General features: G+C 45.1%; 1 protein-coding gene across 1 annotated transcript in view; it reads left to right on the top strand.

Moving 5' to 3' along the window:
* The window catches only part of LOC137525853 (protein mono-ADP-ribosyltransferase PARP15-like), a 76,490-nt gene that overhangs the window by 5,600 nt on the left and 49,808 nt on the right, over positions 1-21,082 (top strand). Inside the window, exons 2-5 of the mRNA XM_068247077.1 lie at positions 3,225-3,389; positions 5,857-5,919; positions 11,179-11,352; positions 16,584-16,747. Coding sequence (XP_068103178.1) covers positions 3,272-3,389; positions 5,857-5,919; positions 11,179-11,352; positions 16,584-16,747 — 519 coding nt within the window. The 5' untranslated portion in view covers positions 3,225-3,271. The remainder of the gene's footprint in view (positions 1-3,224; positions 3,390-5,856; positions 5,920-11,178; positions 11,353-16,583; positions 16,748-21,082) is intronic.

The raw sequence follows: 21,082 nt of genomic DNA, 5'->3' as shown, positions 1-21,082 counted from the left end.
ACACGCATCAGTTTTTACCAGCAGAGTCAATCACTCTGGAAATCTATAGTGCAACGAGCAGCATTGATTGTGGTTTGGATGGATTCATTGATTGGATGCTGCAGGGAAGCAGTGGTAGATTGATAGTGCAATCTTGCGATTCCATAGATATTCAGTACATTTCATTATCAGATAGGGATTGATCAATGGGTGGTAATCTAAGCGTGTACAGCCACCTTTAGGCCGGTTTCAGACTGGGAATTGACTTTAGCCAGGAAGCCGCACCATACCGCCAAAAACAGGTCCTCGAGGATTACCGCATTAGTACGTTGTAATCCCCTTCTAGCTACCTATCAAAGCAATTATGCAGCGCTTTGGGAGCCGAGCAACCATGTATTAAATAAAACTTTAAATACTCACCCGGTGTCTTGATTTCCTTCTTCCGTCCGTAGCTCCGGCCCCTAAATGAAGAGTTTACAGGAGCTTCTCTGATTGATCCTAGAGAAGCGCCTATGACCTCTTCCTTTAAAGCGGAACTGTAAACTGCCAGTCCCCTGCAGCCGACCTTTTCCCATGCAGCCACTCACCGATGCTCTGATCCCCCGCCGCGACTCACTCACTTACAAGTCGACCTCCAATATGGGAAAAAGTGAGCCGCAGCGGGGAAATGGAGGATTGGTCCAAGATGCAAGGGCACAGGTCGACTGCAGGGGGCTGGCAGAACCCCAGGTAAGTGAAACTCTTGTTTTTTATACAGTTTACAGTTCAGCTTTAAGTATAACACAGTTATAAGTATAGTAAATATATTAAAGTTTTATTAAAAAAAAAAAGTTTACTGTACTGCGCTTCGAAGCATAGGGAAAATGCGATCGCAAACACCCTAGGAATCGATGCACACTCCAAGTCAGCAGGATAGGTTCATCCAGATTTACAATTTGTTTCACAATCCTCTATAATAAAATCCTTGTGTCCCTGCATCCTCTCCTGTCCGGGTGTCCGTGCATTTGTGCTACTGCGCATGTGTGGCACATGGGCAGACGTTGGAGACAGGGACGGATCTAGGGAGGGGGGGCAAGCGGGTATCTTGCCCCAGGCACAGTTTGTTAAATTCTTAAAAAGGCGTCAAATTGAATGGCAGTTTAGGCACCAAAACCTGACCTTTAGGCGCCAAAACCTGACCTTGCCCCAGGCGCAACTTGGTCTTGATCCATCCGTGGTTGGAGAGTAGGAGGACGGGTGCGGGTAGCGCGACTTGCGGCATGGGCAAGGTGGTGGTAAGGGGGATCGCGGCTGAGCGGGCTTAAATGGGCGGGCTTATGTCTAGTCCAGGTACAATACACTTAAAGGGAACCTGAAGTGAGGAAAATGATTTAAAATAAACACATGACGTAGCTGCAAATAAATATTACATACTAACCTCACCGCCAGTTCCTCTCAGAAGCTCACCATTTTCTTCTTACAGTGATCCCTTCCAGTTCTGACAATTGGCCTCAATTCACTAAGCTTATCTCCTGTCTTTAATAATGTTTTTAGTGTTTTCACCATGGTGATAAAGCTTGTAGTATTCAGGAAACATTTTACCTCGGGCAAACCTAAAGTTAACTCTTCTGTCTTTAAGTTAACTCTTCAATCCTTAAAATACCTCCAGAATTGTAACGTTAAAGACAGGCTGTTAATTAACTGCGTGTGAAAATAACTACAGAGGAGGTAACTTAAGAAATGAAGAGCTAAGATAACTCTCTCACTGTGCAGTGGTAAGTTTACTCTTGCCTTATTATCTACAGCATGATCTTAGTGAATTGAGGCCAATATTTTGTCAGAACTGAAATATACCAGTTGCTGTCAATTATATATCAGCAGCTGTCAGTTACAACTGAATGTGCAAGGTAATGCCCAAGTTTCCCTATGGCTCAAGTGGGTGGTATTACTGTTTAACAGTGTGCTGACCCGAAAGCAGTTATTGGGTAAAGGCCATTTTTAAAATGGAGGACGGAGAATTGCATTGATCACAGTGGACAAATGGGACGCAGGAGAGGAGAAAGAGATTGAGGAGTAGACTAGACAAAAGACAAATAATATTTATATCACGCTTTTCTCCTGGCGGACTCAAAGCGCCAGAGCTGCAGCCACTAGGGCACGCTCTATAGGCAGTAGCAGTGTTAGGGAGACTTGCCAAAGGTCTCCTACTGAATAGGTGCTGGCTTACTGAACAGGCAGAGCCGAGATTTGAACCCTAGTCTTCTGTGTCAGAGGCAGAGCCCTTCTGGAAAGTGTCTGCAACACCTCAACCAAATAACTGTGTGTGCAAGGGCTCAACACAAGAGCAATTATATGGTAGAGGAAGAAAGCCCTTAAAAAATAGCACCTCCCACAGCAAAATTTGAAAAAGTATAACAAAAATCTTTATTCAACATTAGGTATAATAATCACAATATTGATGATTCAATAATAAATAAAAACCATTTAAAAACCAAGCAAATATTCCAACATGATGCCTGCTGCATATGAAACAATCACTCTAAATGCAATATATTGTATAATGACACAATGCTGCTGTCAGATATAAAACCCCACAGTAGGCTCAATATTGAGCCCAACAGGGGGAGAACCCGGGTTCAGTATACAACCTAGTGTGATGCAGGACCAATAAACAACACCTGTGCAATGAAACCTAAAAAATAAACTTAATGTAAAAAAATGTAACTTAATGACAGTATGTTTGTTTAGGCTGAAGTTCCCCTTTAACCTCCCAGATTATTTACAGATTTTAGGGTCTAAAAGCAGTGAAATTTTTTGCACACTTTTATACCCTAAAACCAGGAAGGAAAAATCATACCGCAGAGAGATCTGCAGCAGCCCCTGCACTTACCTCCCTGGGATCCAGCACTGCAGTTCTCACTCCATTCTCTGGGTGGCACTGTAACCCTATAGTGAGATCGCTGGCTATCATCATGAAGACAGACGGCGATCTATGCAGAGGGATCCAGAGCCTCTGAGGACCAGAAGGAAAATGGCTGCCAGTGCCTGGATCCTGGGGAGGTGAGTTGAAACGCCTGCTGCGCTTAAGGCTCTGCATAGAACTCCCGGCGGCTACCCCAAGTCGGGATTACAACTCCTGGCTTCTTTTTTCCACCCCGAGCCTGACTTGGGGTTACCGTCAGGGAGGTTAAAATAAACTGGACACTTGACAGCCATATTCGTTCCTGGAGTTATGAAATGCTCACTACCGGTTCTTTATTTTGCAGTTCTTTTAGGAGTGAGGACAAAGCCCAGATAACAGGGAGCTGCCATAATGGCTGATATAGTGGTGGTGGGCGACACCACTGTGAAGGTTAAGAAGGGGGACATAACAAAGCAAACAACAAACGCCATAATCAACTTCAACAATGCCACGTTGGACCAAAACTCTGGTAAGCTTTAATAAGTTTGTATATAATTTGTATGTTGTAAATGTGTAGTTTGTTTATGGCTCTCGGAGTGTTTACATCTTCACAGAAAAGCTTTACAAAGCAAATATTTCAATCATGTGTGTTTTTACAAGAACTTGCCTAATTCCTGCATACATTCCAACATAAAACAGGGGTGAACAGATGATGAACAATATGCTATAATCTAAAGGAGTCAAATCAATTTCATGTTTACTTGTTACAGGCAGGCTGCTCAAGGCAGGTAGAAGGCAAATGTTTGAAACTCTCTCTGCTATAGGTTGTTACAGTTTACACCTTGTCTGTTGCCATAATGAATTAAAGAGTACCTGTCTGTGTACATGTAAAAAAAGAGGCAACCATTAAAAAGGGAGGTGGAGCCAGCCGCTAGTAGAATATCAGTAAAATTACCGACATTCTACTACTTAATTACAATATTAAAATGCCGGTAATCTTAACCAATACCTTACTATGACCTAATCTAACCCTAAACTCACACAGAACCCTCCCTTTACCGATGCCCAACCCCAAGACCCCCTAATAGTGACTAACCTTAACATATCTCCCCCCCCCCCCCCCCACTCAGTTTTCACTTAATCAGTTGGCATGTGTTAGTATGCGTTAGTACATGTTAGTGGGCGTTTTTTTTCCATAGCAGCGCATTGGGAAGAAGATTTTAGTTAAAACGCGTTGAGGCCATAGGAAACAGGTCAGTTAAAAATGGCGCACAGCGCCAGGGGGATAAAAAGGGCGCCTCATAGACTTACATTATATAACGCTATTTAGCGTTATAAGTGTTAAAAAATGGCGCAGGCAGTGTGCCTTACACTTATAACGCTAAATAGCGTTATAAGTGTTCAAAAATGTAGCGGGGGTCGGGGGAGGAGAGAGGCAGCGGGACACTGGAGGGCATAGGCATCGGGGGAGGATGTGCAGAGGCATACGTTACCTTGACCCGGCCGCCGATAGCTCCTTCCCTCCGCTCCTTCACTTCTTCCATTCGTTTACTGTAGTCCTGCAGCCGGCCAATCACCATGTGGCTTCAGTCTCCGCATGGTGATTGGCCGGCTGCAGGACTACAGCAAACGAATGGAAGGAGCAGAGGGAAAGAGCGATCGCCGGCCCGGGACAAGGTAACGTATGCCTCTGCATACATCTGCTGCCTATACCCTCTAGTCTCCCGCTGCCTCTCTCCCCCAGCCCCCGCTGCCTATACTAGCAGCCCCCGCTGCCTATACTACCGACCCCAGCCCCCTGCATGGTTTTCATGGCGCACCGCTCTGCAATCAATGTAGCATAAAACTAAATTTACCGTTTTATTGTATTTACATTAAAACGGTAAATAGCGTTTTATGATACATTTATCGGCAGAACGGTGCGCCATTTTTCTCCCTGCGCCATTTTCAGATGGACCCCATAGGAAAACATGGACATTACTTTGAAAGTCAGTTTTCTTTTAGTTATTACTGAGAGCAACTTATTATGTGTAAAAGGGGCCTTAGGGTACTCCTGTTTCCTCTCACATCCCAAAAACATACAGTTAATTGGCTACCGCCTAAGTTGGCACCAGACTGCGCTACACACTACACGATACATACATAGACATAGGACTATGGTAGGGATTAGATTGTGAGCCCCTCTGAGGGACAGTTAAGTAACAAGACAATACATATTCTGTACAGCACTGTGGAAGATGTCGGCGCTGTATAAATACTGAATAATAATAATACAATAGTATTGATATGGGTCTGTGGGGATAATTGAGTCAGCAAACATTAAACTGAATTTTTAAGGAATTTTAAAATTTCAATGATCTGCTATTGTATGGTAAAAGATTGCAGTCTTCGCTTGTCATAGTGGAACACAGCAGTGGTTTCTGAATGGTTCAGCAGTTGTGTAGCTGTGTGATGCAGCCATCTGCAAAGAGATCTTTTTGTTAACACACAGGTTGTCCTAATTGTTAATCAGGTTGTCCAAGAATTACTTTTATTTTTTTTTAAAAAGGCCTTTTGCTGTGGCTGTTTCATGCAACTGTATTAACACCTTTTAGCAACCCCGTCTCAGAACTCATATATGACCCAGGCAAGGGTAGCTATGATGTCTCCAGTGTAGTTCCTTGAAGATATCTGGAGACAATTATCCACGGCCAGATGGATCAGGGATCTTTGACAATGAACAATTGTTCATGGGATCCATCTGGCACAATCGTTAAAACGAAAAACGAATGATGGGATGCAAACAATTGTTTAGACGATCGTTCTTATTGTTTGTGACAGTCTATTGACTTTAGCAATGGTTGGAACGAATAGCCGTGGCATGATCCACCATGATGGTCATTCAATATGAGTCATCCATCGCTATACGTTATTTAATTTTTCACGAAATGATAGGCTTTGTTGGTGTATGTTATAGAAAACTGCAAATAATTATGTCTAATTTCTCACTCTTCCAGGTGTATCCAAAGACATTCTCGCTGCAGCTGGACCCACAGTAAAGGCACAATGCGCATTTTGGGGTATAATTCATGCCAATTTTTTTTTTCAGTCTTTTCTTCAGATGTTTATCACCTTGCTTTATTCCATTCTTTATAATCAGACAGTAAATATTATCAATCTAAACCTAAACGTGCTGCCTAGTCAGGGCCGCTGCTAGGGTACAAGCAACCCATATGGAAGCTTGGGGCCCCATCCCTCTGCAGGGGCCTTGGGCATCCCCCACTGGACTGCCCTGTTCGAGGCCTGCTGCAGAAACGCTCTCCACAGGCCTCTTTCTGCTCTGAGTTGCAGTGACTGGGAACTCACATGTCCACAATCCAGTACCGCCGAATCCCACTGCTTTCCTCTGCCGCTTAACATGCTGTCACCATGGTTCCTGGCTTACCTCTTATGATGATGTCATCATGAGAAGCACAGAAACATAGTGATATGGCTCTCAGCGGCAAAAGAGAGCAGTGAGATTCGACAGTGCTAGATCGTGGACATGTGATTCGGCAGTGCCAGATCGTGGACATGTGGGTACTAACTACTCAATGCAATTTAGGGAAGACAGCAGCTGTACTAGGTGGGTTATCTGGTGGGGGACATTTGACAACTTACACTGGGGGCTGGGGGGAACATTTGACTACCTACACTGGCAGCAATATCTAACCACCTACACTGGGGGCCATCTGGGGGGGGGACATCTGACTACCCACAGTGAAGGCCATCTTGGGAGGAACATCTGACTACCTACACTGGGGGCCATCTGGGGGGAATATCTGTCTACCTACACTGGGTGTTATCTGGGGAGAACATCTGACTAACTACACTGGGGACCATCTTGAGGCAATATCTAACCACCTACACTGGAGACCATCTGGGGGGAACATCTGACTACCCACAGTGAAGGCCATCTTTGGAGGAACATCTGACTACCTACACTGGGGGCCATCTGGGGGGAATATCTGTTTACCTACACTGGGGGGAACATCTGACTAACTACACTGGGGACCATCTTGGGGGTGATGGTGAACATCTGACTACTTTCACTGATGGCCATCTGGGGAGAACATCTAACTGTTGACACTGGGGGCAATCTGGGGGAACATGTGTCTACCTACACTGGGGGACATCTCTGGGGGAACATGTGACTACTTTTAATGGGGGCCATCTGGGGGAATATCTGTCTACCTACAGTGGGGGCCATCTGGAGGGAACATCTGACTACCTACAGTGAGGACCATCTGGGAGGAGTATCTGTCTACCTGCATTGGAGGCCATCTGGGGTAACATCTGTCTACCTACACTGGGGGCTATCTTGGGGGGAACATCTGACTATCTACACTGGGCTGGGTCTGGTACATGAAGCAAAAGAAACACAATGACCAGAAAAGTGATATATTTTGCTAGCCACTTTATTGTTAGTGTATGCTCATTTGGTAAGCGGAATTTAAATTTCCGGATTTCCGATTGGAAATCAGCATTTCTAATATGAAAACGGAAATTGGAATTCCACAGAAATCCGTTTTACCGTATCAGAGAGCAACTCTGAGGGAGATGTAATTTGTGGTCTGGCGATCGCCGGAGCCCTGAATTACCCTTGCATTTCTCAGAAGTTTTTGGTTCATATTGACATAAGATCATGCAGTTGGCTCCACCCACATCATGTCTAGTGAAGTCACGAACATCGATATTTTTTTTTTGCAAATTTGCAGCAAACATTCATGTACCGCCATACAATGCAATGGGTAGGGGAATTCTAAAACCTATAGGGATTGTTTCTTGTTTCAAGGGGCCTAACACCTGGACCGTGGCATGCCGGAGGCCGGAGGGGGATCCTTGGCAAAAGTCCCATCAAAAATTACGGAGTTTACATAGTTGTGTTCTCCAAAGGGCAGAAATCACATTACATTCCTTAATTTCTGGAATAAAGTTCTTTAAAACATGTGTACACGTTGATAAGGTAGTATAAGGGTTAGATCCGCTTCACACTGACAGACGAAACGCCGCGTTTTCTGCACCGCAAACAACCACAAAGAGTATTAGTGATAATCTTAGGTGAGCCAATCATTGTTTTTATTAGTTGACACCCTCAGGACATAAATGTTAGTCCTCTCGGCTGCAATCTTTGTCCAGTGGTGTGTAGTGCTCACCATACTGGGTTAATACTATCTGCAACAATCACTTATAAGGCCCTGCCTGTAACGCCTTAAATACAATAAAACAGCACTTATGTGGGCTATTATGGAAGGTACTGTACCACTTGCAGCAGTGTGCACACCTGTGTCCAACAGCTAAAGTCAAAGCCCTGGACAGTCAGAAGACACACAGAACTGCAATATAACAATAGCAAGAAAACCAATGTACAAGCCCTTATAAGGCTCTTGGGTGCTCAGGACGCTTTACTAGCAGCAAGAAGCTCCACTGAGGACCAGGGCCGGATTTGTGGGCAGGCCTCGTAGGCCCCGGACTAGGGCGGAGCCAAGGAGGGGGCGGGTTCAGAAACAGACAGCAATGTCCCAATGGCCGCCCATGCTATCCCCCACAATGTAGCAGTGTCACTTTGTCTGCAGCTGCCCCTCGCTTTGCTCTGCACACAGTAGCATGCCTGTGTGTGCAGCAGCGGCAGCTACAGACAGGGACAGAGCGGGCAGCTTTGTTAATAGACAGGAGCAGTGGCTGGCTGGCCGCATCATTACAGCTCTGCCCGCTGTCATTCAATTGTAGTCTCTCCGCCCCCTCTTCAGAATCAGCCTGTGAAGCCATGGAAGAGGCTTTACCAAGTCTGGCCAGTGGCATCAGTGCAACCCTTTGTATCCCCGCCCTCCTCCTTGCTCCTGCCTATCGGAATTCAGAGGGACGGGGATACAGAAGATTGTGCAGGTCCAGGAAATGACTGAGATCGGCATGAAACGTTCGGTATAGTATCACTCTGCCAAGCCATAGATGCAATCTGCACATGGCTTTAACATTTAGCTGCATGCTGCACTCCCCTGCTTTTATCCTGCTCTGTGTCTCACGGTCAGTATTCTCCTTCTGTTGTTACACTGGCATCTGCTGTATACAGTCTCTAATGTCTGCTCTTCCCCTGCACTCAGTAATAATACTAGGGAGGTTTTGCCGTGGGAGTGATGAATGGAATCCCAGGGCAGAGGTGCAGACAGCCACAAAAAAAAAAGTGTGTTTAAGCCCTTCTGGGCAGACTGACAGGGCAGCACATTGCTGAGAATAAGTTACAGGTTAGAAGTTATGTGTCTGCCATTCATAGAACATGGACTTGGTGCAAATGCATTTGCTACACAGTGCTATAAAACTACAAACCAGTGTACCACTGACACCATCTCCCTATATTCAGAGGAGCAGAGCATGGTATTCTACCTACTCCAGTGGCAGGGAAGATCTAAACTCTGTTTTTCATTACACCTAGGCACTTTAAGGCTCGGTTCACACTGTAAATAAAAAAAAAATGATCCATGTAAAAAACGCATCTGTCTAAACCGTATTCGTTTTTAAAGATATTCGTTTTTTATCCATTCGGTTAGTGCACGTTCAATGCGACGTGTCCTTCGATCTGGAAAAATCATTGCAGACCCAAGTTTTCTTTACGTTCTGAGGAACGTATGAATTCTGAGGCCTAGAACCCTCTACAAATCGCTAGCGTTTTTAATTAGTGTTTTGTAAGCAATTCCATGAGCGTTTCTGGCGATTTTGGGAGAGATTTTAAAAAGTGTAAGCTTTGTGCCAGCGATTGTGTAGCAATTTGCGAATAGCGATTTTTAATTCTGATTGGTCCTTTCAATTAATTTTCTTTTTACAGTGTGCAGTAATTTAAAAATGCTAGCAAATCACACTGTATAGCGATTCATGAGCGATTAAGCCAGCGTTTATATACTTTACATTGCAAAAACGCTGATGCTTAAAAATGCTGCATGTCCTGCGTTTGTCATTTTGGTCATCGCAATCGCTACTGTGGAATTTGGCCCATCCATTAACATTGGCTGAGTGTTTAGGGAAATTGCTAGCGTTTTGAAGACCTCCCTAAACACTCAAAACAATTGTTCTAGTGGGTTGTAGCCCTAAAGGAGCAATGGGAACAGATCCAAAGGTTAACATTGGATTCATTACCATTAAGATCTGTTCCATCACTGTCCACTTACAGTCCATTTTTTGTGTCAATGTGAACTGGGCCTTATGCTGCATACTTCTGTACAGCTCCCAGGTGTTCTTGCATGTCATGTGACATGTCAGGTGCTGTATAGAAGTATCCTGCTGCATAGTGCCCCACTGCAGTAAAGAGTATCTGTAGTGAAAAAAAGTGCCCTAGGGGGTACATTCCTCTGGACGTGGAAGTCTCTAGACACTAATAAAGTTTCCTGTGTCCTCCTTAGCACTCGATCCAGCGCTGGCACCCTGGAAAGTCTGCACAGGCACACTATGGCTTCCACCTCTGGGTCGCCCTGAACTTTAAACAGCTGCTTTCTGCTTGGGCTCCAGCAGAAAACGCCAAGTCCGATCAGGTCTACTCTACTGCGCAGGCAGCTCGCACATATCCAATCTGGCTCATCTATTTCCGCCAGAGCCCGAGCAAGAAGCTCATACTGCGTCTGTGTGAGGCTCACAGTGTAAATATTATAATGACCGGCACCAAATGTTTTAGAAAGTTGGGCAGAGAAGAAAGGGGGGGGGGGGAGATGATGACAACGGGCCTAGGGCGGTAAAAAGTACAAATCCGGCCCTGCTGAGGACACAGAAAAGAGGCCTAACTACCGCTTTACCTATTAACAGCTCTCTCCCTACACTGCTTCACAGCAGCCACAGACAGAGTGTAAAATGGCTGCCGTGCTGGCGTCTTTAATGAGAGGTGCAGTCCAAGAAGGAGGGATAGCTGATTGGCTGCCATGTGCCTGAAGACTCTGGGGTGAGGAGTCAAAGTTTGTCTCCATGATGAGGTATGTGGGGGGGGGGGGGGGGGGGTTGGGTTGAACATGCCATGTGTTCGCCAGCAGCCCCGAACATGCGTTCTTCGCCGGGAGCTGTCCGCTGGCGAAAAGTTCAGGCCATCTCTAATCATGTCACGCCCATTTTCCATCATGAAGTGTGCTGCTCCCATGGGGAGGGGGGGGGGGGAAACAAATTAAGTTCTGTTTGGGGTCACAACAACCTTAGCAAATCGCACCCCTGCACATAGTATGAGAAATGCTCATTCTAAAGCATCTAAAAGTATCTAATAAGCTTTGTTGCTGACTTTCTAACCCATTTGCAGAGATAAATGTTTTTTCGTACTTCGTATATTTCAGCTACGCTGCCCAACAATGGTGTTGCTGTAACCGGTGCTGGTAACCTAAAATGCCACAAAATCATTCACTTGATCAACGTAACACCAGACATCATTATACCATCTGTGAAGAAGGCACTGAAGACCTGCGACCAGCACAACCTGGCAACTGTCAGTCTCCCAGCCACTGGAACAGGTAAAAAGGGATGGTGACATTTACTGAATTTTTTTAGACAAGCATGATTTCTTAATTCGTATTGACAAATGTGACTCAAGAATACATAGCATACATTTTAAAAACTGTATTTCTTGAAACCAGCAACAGTCAGAGCAAGGACTGAAATACTGCTTCTATTTCCAGTGGTCCTCCCAGTCTAGCCATGCGTGCACCACCTGACATTAGCTTGTGTGTGTGCAAGATGGGGGGAGAATTTAAAGAGGAACTTTTGGGATGGAGGAAAAATATAAATCAATACATTGCAAAGTGAGAATTTAAAAAATTGAAGCAATCAAGAAATTATTGATATTCGCCATGTAATGTGTTCTTGTGCTTTGATCCACAATAAGCCTGCAGGTCATCATCTTTACTACTGGCAGACATTAAAAAAAAAGACAGCATCAACAGCCATAATCTTTAACCACACTCCCTAACAATGCGATAAGCTAAAGGTTGTATTTTTATAGATATACATTTGCGTAGAGGGAGATACTGGTTGTTTGACAGTTGAAACAGCTGTTATTTCCCACAGTGCAACAAGGCTCACATATGGGAAACTGTTCTGACATCACACTGTGGGAGGAGTTTCACCACAATATCAGCCATAAAGACACTCCCCCCCCCTCCATTCCCCAATAATGTATTTGAGAAAAGGTAAAGATTTCTCATGGGAAGGGGAGTATCAGCTATTGGGATGAAGTTCAATACTTGGTTACAGTTCCTCTTTAAAGTGTACCAGAGACGAACAATAGTCAAAATTTTATACATACCTGGTGCTTCCTCCAGCCCCATCCACATGGATCCGTCCCACGCTGCCATCCTCAGCCTTCTCCAGCTCGGCCAGTGTATAAAACTTTGACTATTGTTCGTCTCTGGTTTCCTTTAAAGGACAACTGAAGTGAGAGGGATATTGAGGTTGCCATTTTTATTTCCTTTTAAAGAGACTCTGTAACAAAATGTTCAGCCTTATATCGTCTATCCTATAAGTTCCTATACCTGTTCTAATGTGGTCTGGATTACTGCAGCCTTTTCTAGTTGCACTGTCTCTGTAATATATCTAATCTTCTTTTCTTTGTCAAGCTTTGTCGACCCAGAGAGGAAAGAGCTGCCTATGCTGTGATAGGGACAAGTTATGCACGCCCTCTGCATTCCCCCTCCAAGTTCTGTGTGTGTGCTTTTTTATTGCAGTTTGTGAGGCTGAGGGGGAAGGGAGCTGCTGCCTGTCACATGCAAACTGTGACTAATCCCAGACTGGAGTGCAGATAATTCAAACTTGTAGTATACTGTAACATGATATATACGCACATACATCTCAAAAAATTAGCATATCTCATCCAACCAATAAAAGAAAAGAGTTTTTAAAACAAAAAAAAAGTCAACCTTCAAATAATTATGTTCAGTTATGCACTCAATACTTGGTCGGGAATCCTTTTGCAGAAATGACTGCTTCAATGCGGCGTGGCATGGAGGCAATCAGCCTTTGGCACTGCTCAGGTGTTATGGAGGCCCAGAATGCTTCCATAGCGGCCTTAAGCTCATCCAGAATGTTGGGTCTTGCGTCACTTAACTTTCTCTCCACAATATCCCATAGATTCTCTATGGGGTTCAGGTCAGGAGAGTTGGCAAGCCAATTGAGCACAGTAATACCATGGTCAGTAAACCATTTACCAGTGGTTTTGGCACTGTGAGCAGGTGGCAGGTCGTGCTGAAAAATGAAATCTTCATCTCCATAAAGCTTTTCAGCAGATGGAAGCATGAAGTGCTCCAAAATCTCCTGATAGCTAGCTGCATTGACCCTGCCCTTGATAAAACACAGTGGACCAACACCAGCAGCTGACATGGCACCCCAGACCATCACTGACTGTGGGTACTTGACACTGGACTTCAGGCATTTTGGCATTTCTCTCTACCCAGTCTTCCTCCAGACTCTGGCACCTTGATTTACGAATGACATGCAAAAGTTGCTTTCATCCGAAAAAAGTAGTTTGGACCACTGAGCAACAGTCCACTTCTGCTTCTCTGTAGCCCAGGTCAGGCGCTTCTGCCGCTGTTTCTGCTTCAAAAGTGGCTTAACCTGGGGAATGCAGCACCTGTAGCCCATTTCCTGCACACGCCTGTACACGGTGGCTCTGGATGTTTCTACTCCAGACTCAGTCCACTGCTTCCGCAGGTCCATCAAGGTCTGGAATCGGTCCTTCTCCACAATCTTCCTCAGGGTCCAGTCACCTCGCCGGGCGAATCTCTCTGGGGCCTGTAGTACTTCCGGGTCGATATGACCCGGAGAAGTACGCCTGCGCTGGCCCGGCGGTGTGCGTCCTATATCACGCTCCTGTTGCCGGGCACTCTCTGTGCATGAGCGTGACGTCACTCATGATGTCACGCACATGCGCAGAAAGTGCCCGGCAACAGGAGCGAGATCTAGGACGCGCACTGCCGGGCCAGCGCAGGCGTACTACTCCGGGTCATAGTGACCCGGAAGTAGTACAGGGCCCAGAGATGCTGAGATGTTCGCCGGCGAACGGTTCGGGAACCGTTTGCACTATCTCTAGTCACCTTTGTGTCTGTGAAGTCCAATTAACACAGATATTCACAATTTGATATTGACTGTAAGCGCCTGTGGTCATAAGAGTACAAAGAAAAAGCTGCTTAAAGAGGAACTGTCGCAAAAATCTTAAAATTTAAAACACATACAAATAAGAAGTACGTTTTTTTTTCCAGAGTAAAATGAGCCATAAATGACTTTTCTCCTACGTTGCTGTCACTTACAGTAGGTAGTAGAAATCTGACATTACCGACAGGTTTTGAGTTAGTCCATCTCTTCATGGAGAGCCGTCCGCATCTCTGAATGTCCCACTGAGGCTCCCCATTTGTCCAGTAGGTAGCCCAATGAGAATTATCCTCGTTCTCATTAGGCCCTCTACTAGACGAATGGGGAGCCCCAGCGGGACATTCAGAGATACTTCTGCTAGGGCTCCCAGTAAGAGGAGGACAGCGGTGGTAGCAGAGAAGGTCCTGGCGGGTCTGCGGGCAGCGACAAATGGAGGGAGGTGGCGAGCAGTGAGTAAGAGCAAAGGCTGGCTCTTGCGCCGGGTCATGCGCATCTCCTGGGGGAGCGAGGCAGCAGTGTCATGGTCATGAAGGACAGCTACCCAGCACAAATGCCTCGCTCCTCATCACTTGCCACACAGGAGCATCGCTCCGCCAAATATCTAGTATTTGCCCGAGTTATGCTCTTTTACACACAAACATCGCTCAGGTGAAACTGGCAATTTAATTTACTGGTAACTCCTGAGCGATGTGAGGTTATAAGAAGCTCGCACTTTTCAGCTTCTTATCACCTTCAATTGCATATGGCCCCTTGTGCTTCACAGAGGCATGTGGTCACACTACACTTGCCAATAAGGCACTTTTATGATCTGAGGAAGTGGGAATAATACCCATGAAAAGCATTATCTGTTATAAAGTGTCTAAAAAAAACCCAAAGGGGAACTCCAGTGAAAATAATGTAATAAAAAAGTGCTTATTTCTTACAATAATTATGTATAAATGATTTAGTCAGTGTTTCATTGTAAAATATTTCCTCACCCTGATTTACATTCTGACATTTATCACATGGTGACATTTTTAGTGCTGGCAGATGATGTCACTGTAAAGAGATGCTGCTTGCTTTTTTGGCAGTTGTAAACAGCTGTTATTTCCCACAATGCAACAAGTCTCCCACAGTGTGAAGTCAGTCCCTCAGTGCTGTGAGGCGCTGACATCATTTGTAGGATGGGTTTCACCACTAAATCAGCCATACAATTAATAATCCGTTTGAGAAAAGGAATAGATTTCTCATGGGTAAGGGGGTATCAGCTACTGGTTGGGATTAAGTTCAATTCTTGGTTACGGTTTCTCTTTAAGCTACTTATGTTTGGCTTTCTTTCTGCGATAAGTCCACCACCATAGCTCCTTTTTGAACAGTTTTTCTTTTTTTCTCTTTGGTGCCTCTTGTATTATCATGGCACAGAAACTAAGTTTGTCATGTGACACAGACCTACCCATATTTTTCGGAATATAAGACGCACCTTTTCTCTCCCAAAAGTGGGGAGAAAAAGTCAGTGCGTCTTATAGTCTGAATGTACTGTATGGTATATAAGGTGACCCCCAAGTGCAGAGCACAGCGGAAGGATTGTTACTTATCCAGCTGGTGCAAATCCTCCCTCTGGTCTTCATTCCGACACAACACCAGTGCACCCTGAGCCCATCTTCTGTCTTCTTTCGTCCCATTTTCTCTCCCATGTACAGGAAGTGCAAGTCCTCCATCTTCAGCCAGTGCAGTGTAACATGGTCAAACACTTCACCGGCTTCGCTCCTGGTCCCATCTTCTCCACTTCCTGCTGCATGCTGTCATGTGTGACCTTGCGTTAATTTAAAATTCACCTTCCCCCTCCTGGGTTGACTGCCAGTCTTCACTGCACAGAAATTTGCAGAGATGGACTTCTAGGTCCCACCCATGGACGTATCACAGCTAATAGTGTTGTGAACATCTCCGGCTATTGCTGTGCACTGAATGCGGGCAGCCAACCCAGGAGGGGGAAGGTGAATTTTAAATTAACGCAAGGTCACGCATGACAGCATGAACCAGGAAGTGGGAGAAGACAGGACCTGGAGCGGGCTGAAGATGGAGGACTCGCGGTGCCTGTACACTGGACTGAAAATGGGACGGAAGACAGGAGATGGGCTCAGAGCGCACTGGTTTTGTGTCGGAGGGAGACCAGAGGGAGAATTTGCGTCAACTGGATAGGGAGCAACTACTTCTGCTGCACATGTAGTTTATTATTAGCAGGGTTCAGCGTAAGCAGGGTTCAGTGTTAGCAGGGATTAGTGTTAGCAGGGATTAGTGTAAGCAGGGTTCAGTGTTAGCAGGGATTAGCGTTAGCAGGGATTAGTGTTAGAGGGGAGTGTTGCTGGAGGGCAGCAGAGGTTAGTATAACTGGGCAGTGTAGTTTATATAAAGACAGCTTGAGGGGACAAGGTGCATAAGACGCCTCCGAACTATAGACGTACCTAGGTTTAGAATTTTTATTTTTTTCCCTGATTTTTCACCTCTAAACCTAAGTACGTCTTATATCCCGGAGCTCCTTATTTTACGAAAAAAAGGGTAAGTGGTTTAGAATTGAAGGTTTCTGAATTTCTCATTTGTCATTCTATATTTCCTTTTACCACAGACACAGCAGATCTACATGCCCAGAATTCAGTTAGATCCATCATGAGTGCGATTGAAGAGTATCTAGTTGATCCAACAATAAGGACCAAACTTTCTGAAATCTCCATAGTGGTCCTAAATAACAGTGTGTACCAGAAGTATCAGACGTTTTTACAGAGCTACCAGGTAACATATTCTATTTTGGAGCTGTAATTTACCATGTGCAACCATTGTTAATGCAAATGTATACACTTGTAGATTGGAAACAGCATGGCAGATATGTCCATGTCCAGCACATATGTGCCTCCTGAACATCTTGTTCACATGAATTCCTATAAAATATAAAGGAAGCACTCATCTATACTGCTCTGCCCTATCAGACATTGCTATCACTATGGATAGTCAAAGTTGTAGCAGATGTTTAGATCCACCTTTTCACCTGTTGCCACTTTCATACCTTGCTTCTCATGGCCTTTTCTGAGTCATTTCCAACTCACTTAAGGCCCATACCCACTAACCGATTTAGGCAAGCCATTCTGCGCGGCAAACAATTTTCACAATATCGCACAACACCGTTTAGCAAAATTTCATTAAATAATGATTAACAACGTACTGTATGCCCTCGTGGCGATCGTTCCTTTCTGAATGACCGACATGTCCAATTAAGAGGTTGAGGATGATTTTGCATGGGTTTTGCCTTAATCGTGTAAACAATTGTTCATGTTTCTGACGCCACAACTGAGGCTTGGAGATTTGGCCAGATGGATTGGCGAAGCGATCGTTCGTCGACGAAGAGCCCCGATCCATCTGCCCATAACTGCCGGTGGGTATTTAGCTTTAAAGGATACTTGACCTGAGCAAAGCTACCGAAGGAAAGTACATAAAAGTACGTTCACGCTGGATCCACATACCTCTGTGCATTGTCCGTTCCTCATCTCTTTCTCTCCGTTCCCCATAATCAGGCATTGAAAAATGTGACTTTTGACTAAAGTTAAATTTTCAGACAGAAAGAGGCAGGTTTGAAGTGATGTTCCCTCCTATCACCCTCCCATTTCCTCCACTCAAGGGGAGTTAATGGGGCAGGGTACAGGAAGGAATGGGAGTTACCACACCACAAGCCTACCTCTTCCTGTCTGAAAGCTTGACTTTAGCCAAAGATCATATTTTTCAAGAAGTGATTACGTGGACCAGGGGGCACAAGGCGAGGAAAAGACAATGCACAGAGGTATGCGGATCCAACATGAGCATATCTCCGTGCTTACTTTAAGGAGCTTTGCCTCGGGTCAGGCGTCCTTTAAGGTTTCCTTCCTGCATTCCACAATGTCCAGATCAATTTTATCCATCCCGTCAGGAATGTTGTAAAAAGGAAGGGTTAGAGAATGCACACCCAAATGTCCTCATGATGCTATACTACTTTCAATATCGCTAGAGTCAACACTGTGTTTACACTGATCAGCTTTTTACAGCCAGAGAGAGAGAGATGAGGCAGGCACACCATTGGTAAAATTGCACTATTTTACTGATGAAAAATGCGTGAGACACAGTTCAGCATTATGCACATTTAGTGCCCAGCAAACAAACTTGTTAGCAACCTTGGACTCAGCATGAATCTCAGCTTACTTTGTTGCAGCATTTATCATGAGCATAGCTAAGGGTGAAAGCAAGCAGCGTGAAGAATGCTGTAGCAGTGCAGGCTATATACTTGCATGTCAGAAAGACTGGTGGTGATGGCAACAGACAGTGCTGGATTGATGTGTAGGTAACATGGTCTTCAGGATGCCACTTCCCACTCTCCTAACAGCTGTCTCGCCGGGTTACATGGCCTCCTCATAGGGTATGGGAGGTCGAGGCTTCCATAGGGCTTGGCACCGCCACTTTCCGCTGGTTCTTTCGCTTGTGTGGACACTGTAGGGCCTGAAGTAAGATCAGCATTTACTTGCATACGTAGCAGCCCTACCACCACTCCATTTGTGGAGTTCTGTCAAACAAGTCTTTAAAGGGAACCTAAAGCAACTCTTCCATATTTATTTCTTTTTAAGCAATACCAGTTGCCAGGCTATGCTGCTGATCTCTGTGGCCACAGTAGTGTCTGAATCACACACCTGAAACAAGCCTGCAACGACTCCAGTCAGACTTCAATCAGGGCACCTGATCTGCACGTTTGTTTAGGGTCTGTGGCTAAAAGTATTAGAGGCAGAGAATGAGCAGAACATTCAGGTAATATGCACTCGGCGCCGGATTTGTTTTGTTTTTTTTTTACCGCTGAAGGCCCACTATCACCAGCTGCCCCTGGACTGGGATAGCATCCTAAACTCCCCCCCCCCACCCCAACACGGTAGAGATTAGATTGTAGGCTCCTCTGAGGACAGATAGTGATATGATGGCAGGGATTACATTATAAGCTTCTCTGGGGGCAGTTAGTGATATGATGGCAGGGATTACATTATAAGCTTCTCTGAGGGCAGTTAGTGACACGATGACAGAGATTACATTATAAGCTTCTCTGGGGGCAGTTAGTGATATGATGGCAGGGATTACATTATAAGCTTCTCTGGGGGCAGTTAGTGATATGATGGCAGGGATTACATTATAAGCTTCTCTGAGGGCAGTTAGTGATATGATGGCAGGGATTACATTATAAGCTTCTCTGAGGGCAGTTAGTGACACGATGACAGAGATTACATTATAAGCTTCTCTGGGGGCAGTTAGTGATATGATGGCAGGGATTACATTATAAGCTTTTCTGAGGGCAGTTAGTGATATGATGGCAGGGATTACATTATAAGCTTCTCTGGGGGCAGTTAGTGATATGATGGCAGGGATTACATTATAAGCTTCTCTGAGGGCAGTTAGTGACACGATGACAGAGATTACATTATAAGCTTCTCTGGGGGCAGTTAGTGATATGATGGCAGGGATTACATTATAAGCTTTTCTGAGGGCAGTTAGTGACATGATGACAGGGATTCCATTATAAGCTTCTCTGGGGGCAGTTAGTGACATGATGGCAGGGTTTACAGTATACGCTTCTCTGAGGGCAGTTAGTGACATGATGGCAGGGATTTTAACCTCTTTGGCAAGCGGCACATTCGGTGAGTGACAGGCAGCAGAGATCACTGTCAGTGCCCATTCGTTGCCCGTTCATCCCCAGAGTGCCAGATCCGGCTGTTGGTAACCGCCCACCACTATGTGCAAACTCTGTGTAGGAGGATGAAAGTTCAGCAGGATAACTGCTACTATCGTCCTGCTGCTTACAGTCCCCCTACTTACTTTCCTGGTGCCCTAGGCCATGGTCTTTGTGGTCTTGCCTGAAATCCGGCCATGTATGCACTGTTTAAAAGGAAATAAATAATGCAGTCTCTATATCCCTCTCGCTTTAGGTTCCCTTTAAGGGCTGGTGCACACCGAGCGGCTTTTTCAGCGTTTCTGCAGCCGCTTGCGGGTGCGAATACGCTTGGTCAATGTATCTCAATGGGCTGGTGCACACCACAGCGGGAGGCGTTTTGCAGAAACGCATACTCCCGGGGTGAGGCATTTTTTGGATTGCGGATGCGTTTCTGCCTCAATGTTAAGTATAGGAAAAACGCAAACCGCTCTGAAAAACGCCTGTTCAGAGCAGTTTTGCCAGCGTTTTTGTTACAGAAGCTGTTCAGTAACAGCTTTACTGTAACAATGTATGAAATCTACTACACCAAAACCGCAAAACGCTAGCTGAAACGCTACAGAAAAATAAGGAAAAGCGTTTCAAAATCTGCGAGCATTTTGCGGATCTGCTAGCGGGTTTTGGTGTGCACTGTGCACCAGGCCTAAGATGGATCAAAATCTGACTGTGACCAGACTGCAGTCAATCTCTACATGGGTGGCAATGTGTACTGAAGTAGAGGCCATGCATGATCAGGGTGAAGGGACAAAAGAGATGTGGGGCATAGTGGGCCACAGTTGCAGCAGAATGGGACATTGCAGAGACTAGGAGGGGTTGTGGCAGGAGTAGGACTTCTCTGTAATGCAAAATTGTTTTTCCTGTGAAAAAGGTGTCATTTCACAAAAATACATTGATATCAATTCACTAAACATTATGGCATTCAGTAATGCAGAAAACAGATGATTTTACTGATTAATTTGCCAAATGCTAATTCACTAAACCTATTACTGCACAAAAAAGTAAAATTACCGGCTATTGAGGTAAACTACCGACTTGTGGTGAATACCTCAAGAAATGTCAAGAAATTGCAATTCACAAACATTAAAGCATTCGGTAAATTAAGTAATCGTGTTCGGTGTATATCTCCAGCACTAACTAGCTGGTAAGGCACAATCTCCATGCGGTAAAAGTTGACAGATGTAGCAGACCACCAATAGTGAGAGCCAGACAGCCAATAGCGAGAACAACACAGACCTGTTTCTCATTCCATTTGATCCGATACTTTGGTGGGCGGGTCTTCAGAATGGCAGATCAGGAAAAGGAGACATTTAAATAGGCTTTTCTGAATCCCTTTAGATGTGCATATCTGTATACTGTAT

Source organism: Hyperolius riggenbachi, chromosome 7 (assembly GCF_040937935.1).
Source record: "Hyperolius riggenbachi isolate aHypRig1 chromosome 7, aHypRig1.pri, whole genome shotgun sequence".
Taxonomy (NCBI): domain Eukaryota; kingdom Metazoa; phylum Chordata; class Amphibia; order Anura; family Hyperoliidae; genus Hyperolius; species Hyperolius riggenbachi.
The sequence above is the reverse complement of the archived record's forward strand: the minus strand, read 5'-3'. Positions and strand labels throughout refer to the sequence as shown.